The following is a 5,104-nucleotide window of genomic DNA, read 5'->3' as shown; positions in this document are numbered from 1 at the left end:
GGCTCTAGTGGGAGCTTCTTTAGGTCTTGGTGGTTCTTCTTGGGCATAGATTGTGTGACAACCCCATCAACATTGTAGATGAAGTCATAGCCTTATGTGGCAAAAGTGCATGTGACAAGATTTGAGTGTGAGGGGGAGAGAGTGTGTGTTTACTTTTGTAATTGATTAAGGACAACCTATGAGCTATGAATGATTCATTGAGGTTAAAATTTAAGTGATCAATCATTCTCTTAGAAATACAAAATTGAAGTGTAAGGTTACAGAGTCAAATGTAAGTGACCACTTAAAGTTACAGGTAGGGTCAAAAGTTTGGCATAATTAGAGTGAATATAGAGAGGTAGAGATGATCTAAGAATTATATCCAGACTTCACAAAAAGAAAAAGAGGAATTTAGGAGTAAATTGAAGAGGTTCCCTATGATTATGGGAGTTGTGGTGACCATTATGTGGGGCCTCATGAGTAGAATCGTAATGAATAAAAGAGAAAAAAAGAACAAAAATCTTATCGTGTGACACTGATTCCTGTGTTGAATCAAATTCTCAAGCTGTGCGCTTCCTTTGTGAGTTATGTTTTGTGGAAACTCTCATCTATTTTAGTTCGTGTCAAGCTTCCGTTGTGCAATCAAGTTCTATCTATTCTTTGATTTTTTTTGGTCAAGAGCTTGTTGCCCCACAAGGTTTTAGATATGGATCCCATGTGGTCTCCTCGCTTGGCTATGGATCATATGGGCATTAGTAGACTCATTATCACCACCATCATAATATTCGCCATCATCTGCAACTGCAACTGCACAAGTCCTCCATGCAACAAATCGTGTTTTCAAGTTGTCAAAAAGCTTCTCCATTTGGGGCTAATCTATCTCACATGCTTAATGAAAGATGCCATAGAACACCAGCTGCCAAAGGTGGGGGCATGGCATGTCCTTGATGGAAACTGCTCTCGAACTCCAGCTGGCGATGGTGAGCACCAGTAAACATGTGCTTCATACACCAACCAGTCTCTGCCGCAGAAACTTCAACTGCACAAAGCATGTTTCAGTATCACATCGAGCAGTCATCCAAAAGTATGATATAATTCTGCAGAAAGTTCTCTTTGAGGCACATGATTCACATCTCAGCTTCCCCCCCTTCACAATGTCAAGTAGGCTTAAGCTTAGCTTAGTGTCCCCACTCAACAACGTCCGACATTGTCTTTCAAGTTTCATAACAATGCCTGCCCAATTGGCACCATATTAGTCCAACTCCTTAGTCACATGCAATTGATTTTTTTTTTGTCTTCTCACCAGCAACAATGTTGGACAATAAGACGTAGGGTGCCGAATCCTCCTCAATGGAGCTCGCCGCCTGCGCAAAAGCATCCCTAGCAAGCTCTACATTACCCCAATTTTGACAAGCCCCTAAAACCATACTCCATGTTACAAGGCTAGGTTCATAAGGCATGCTTTCAAGCAATGCCACTGCCTCATCAAGTTGTCCTGCTCGGCCAAGGAGATCTACCATACTATTGTGATGCTTGCTAGACAAATCGATGCCACACTCTTTGCTGATATGCTTGACATAATTCTGGCCCTTACCCACAAGGCCTGCATGACTGCATATTGTGAGAATACTGTGGAGTGAGTACTCATCTGGCTGTATGCCTTCCTTCCTCATTCTCTCAAACAAACTAAAATACTGTTCCATCTCTCCTTGACGGGCATATCCCATACTTAATGCACTCCATCCCACAAGATCCTTAGTTGGCATTACATCAAATACCTGCTGAGCATCAACCATGCTCCCACATTTCGAATACATGTCAACAAGGGCAGTCTGCACCGTCAACTCAGTCGCCTCAAGTCCATCAACTCTATACATTTGAGCATGGATTTTCTTCCCAATTTCAATAATTGCCATATCGCCGGATGCTGTCAGCATACTCACAAATGTCACACTATCTGGTGATATACCTTGTTCTTGCATTTGTGCATAAAGTTTAAAAACCTTCGCATTTCCTCCTTGCTCAGCTTGGTCAAGGATCACAGTGTTCCACGACAATACATTCGGAAACACACCTTCCAGCTGCATCTGTTCCAAACATTTTTGTGCTTCCTCAGAAAGCCCACACTGGGTATGCCCTGCAATAAGTGCATTCCAGGAGACTACATCACGATTTGGCAGATCATCAAAGACTTCCCACGCATCTGCCAATAAGCCACATTTTCCATACATGTCCACAAGCATGTTGCCAACAAAAAGGTCACTTTCACAGCCCTCTTGGGCAACCTCAGCATGTATCTCACGGCCTTTATCGATGGCTCCAATGCTACCACAAGCTTTCAAGCTGCAAAGAAACATGACAGGATCTGGAGACATCCCCTCCACTTGCATCTGATCCATACAGATCATAGCTTCCTCCACAAGCCCATGCTCAGTATAACCAGCAATTATTGCAGTCCACGAGACAACATCTCGAGCTGTCAGCTCATCAAACACTTCCCGTGCTTCTGCAAGCGAGCCGCACTTGGCATACATATCCACCAAAGTGCTGCCGGCAGAAGGGCCACTTTCAAAACCCTCTCTAACAACTTCTGCATGTATTTCTCGACCCTTGTTTATGGCTCCCATGCTACCACAAGCTTTCAGGCTGCATATATATGTGACAGCATTTGGAGACACGCCATCACATTGCATCTGTCTCAGACAATGAAGTGCTTCCTCGAAGAGCTCTTGCTCAGTGTAGCCAGATATGAGTGCAGTCCACAAAACAACATCTCTGACTGGCAACTTGTCAAACACTTCCTGCGCTTCTGCAAGTAAGCTACATTTGGCATACATATCCACCAATGCGCTGCCAATGAATGTATCTAGTTCATATCCCTCTTTGGCAATCTCATTGTGTACTTCCTGTCCCTTTCCTATTGCTCTGATGCTGCTAGAAGCTTTCAAGATGCACACAAATGTGACAAGAGTAGGAGCCAACTCCTCACATTGCATTCGTTGAAAACACTCCAGAGCTTCCTCACCAAGTCCATGCTCAACATACCCTGCAATTAATGCATTCCACGAAACTACGTCTCGGGCCGGCAGCTTATCAAACACTTCCTGTGCTTCTGCAAGTGAGCTGCTTTTGGCATACAAATCCACCAAACTATTACCAACAAAAGGATCTCCTTCAAATCCCAATTTGACGATCTCCCCATGTATTTCTTGCCCTCGTTCTACACACTTTAGCTTCGCACAAGCTTTGAGCAGGGCGACCAATGCATACATGCCAGGATTCATAGAATCCTCTTGCATTTCCGTAAAGAGGTTAAGGGCCTGCTGGAAATTCCCACATTCAACATACCCTTGTATGAGAGAGGACCAAGAATACTCGTTCCGATAAGACAGCTTATGGAAGACCTGTTGGGCATCGAATACCCCTCCGCATTCCACGAGCATTGGTACAAGGTAATTTCCAAGTGATCTATGTGTTTCCAGCCCATACTCAAAAACATGCATATGCAAGCGTCTAGCGTATTCCACTTTTTTTGTTTTCCTACAATTTTGAAAAATGCAGATGAAGTCATCCAATGAAGGGGGTTCAGGCATCAGCTCCAGAGAAGCAAGAGCCTCATCAACGCCCATTGTCCCCCAAGAAGTCTTCTGCGGAACAGTAATATTATGGCTTACCATGGGGATGTTCTCACCAATCACCCCACCTGCGATTGGTCCGAAACTATCCCAGCAATGATTTGGCACAGTAGAAACAAGTTGTGCATCCATTTTGCATAAAAACAAAGGAAAATTTCCAGGCTTAACATAAAGGGTACAATCTTGGCTTGATACAAATGCAAAGTGCTACTACATGCCCACTGGTGTCAAGTGTATGTAAACTCAAAGAAGGGTAGGTTTATGCATGTCAAAGCTCTGTAGGATTTATGCATTTCCAAGCTCTGTAGGGTTTCTGTGCGACCGTTAATCACTGAGCTAAGGTTTGATCACTTCAAAGGCTAAGGCCTAATACTTGATTATTTCCAACAAGCCCTATAAGCAACTCTGCTTCTTCAAAACGTGTTTAACCCAATCTGACCATTAGCATGTCAACAGACATTGGCTAACCACAAACTCTACTGGTTTGAGTATGAAGAACAACTTGACACAGCAAGTGACACACACCTTCCGTTGCCGTAATCGCTCGTGCCCAATTCGTCCAGCAGGTCTTTAAATCCGAAGCTTTGTCTTCTCAGTTGAGGCATGAAATGTATGGAGTTGTCCGTAATTTCTAGCATATATATATATATATATATATATATATATATATATATATATATATATATATATATATATTATTTATGTGTATACTACTATTATGTAAAGAGAGTAAAAACCCATTTGGTGTTGTGTAGCCTCTCTCCATGCCTCTCCACATGTCTACACTTTGGTAAGCCCTCGTGATATGTCGAGCGCGGCGAGGCTCGAAAATCGAGCGACTCCCGTCGAAAATTACTTACATTATTTGAGCGCTATTATTTCTGTGTCATGTTTAAAACACATATACATATTATTGTATATGTTCATTTACAAATATTTTTAAGTGGTCTTAGAATATTTTCATAATCATACCGAATTTACTCGGTGAAATTTAAGCTTAGATTAGATAAGACGTAAATATACACTTATGGCCTTGTATGATGAGTCTGTTTTCTCCTCATCATACAACACACTCTCCCATTGTGCACTTGAGTCTTGCTCTTGCTTCTCTACTCTGTCCTTGTGTTGGTGTAGCTACCATAGGTGTGAGAGAGAGGAATGTGTGGTTATCCAGTGGACAATAAAAGAGCCACTGTGAGAATGGATCGGGAGGAGTACTACGTAGAGCTCTCTAAAAGAAGAGAGAGTTGTATCCATGTTGTGGCACATTGGTAAGTTCCCCATGATATGTTGAGTCTCATTCTTGTTTTCTCTGTGAATGAATGAGAGTGAGTCGGAATAGGTCAAAACAGTTTTGGTGTCGATACTTGGGATAGCGCCATTGTGATTCTATAATTTTGCTTTTTGATTTGTTCTTTAGAGCATTCTAAGCCTAGAGTGGTGAGTGAGAGTGAGTCTCATTCTTGTTTTCTCTGTGAATGAATGAGAGT

General features: G+C 42.4%; 1 protein-coding gene across 1 annotated transcript; it reads right to left on the bottom strand.

Annotated features, from left to right (window-relative positions):
• Positions 1 to 458: 458 nt before the first annotated feature.
• On the bottom strand, positions 459 to 4,305 carry LOC147602972 (pentatricopeptide repeat-containing protein At4g39530-like). Its single transcript, XM_086797064.1, has one exon. The coding sequence runs from the start codon at positions 3,744 to 3,746 to the stop codon at positions 1,245 to 1,247; it is 2,502 nt and encodes an 833-aa protein (XP_086653190.1). The 5' UTR covers positions 3,747 to 4,305; the 3' UTR covers positions 459 to 1,244.
• Positions 4,306 to 5,104: the final 799 nt, after the last annotated feature.

Source organism: Cibotium barometz, chromosome 65 (genome assembly GCF_041138505.1).
Source record: "Cibotium barometz isolate CiBa-2024 chromosome 65, ASM4113850v1, whole genome shotgun sequence".
NCBI classification, from domain to species: Eukaryota; Viridiplantae; Streptophyta; class Polypodiopsida; order Cyatheales; family Cibotiaceae; genus Cibotium; species Cibotium barometz.
The sequence above is the reverse complement of the archived record's forward strand: the minus strand, read 5'-3'. Positions and strand labels throughout refer to the sequence as shown.

Excerpts from the sequence above, each read along its gene's own strand:
- LOC147602972 (XM_086797064.1), bottom strand. The coding sequence starts at position 3,746 with ATGGATGCACAACTTGTTTCTACTGTGCCAAATCATTGCTGGGATAGT.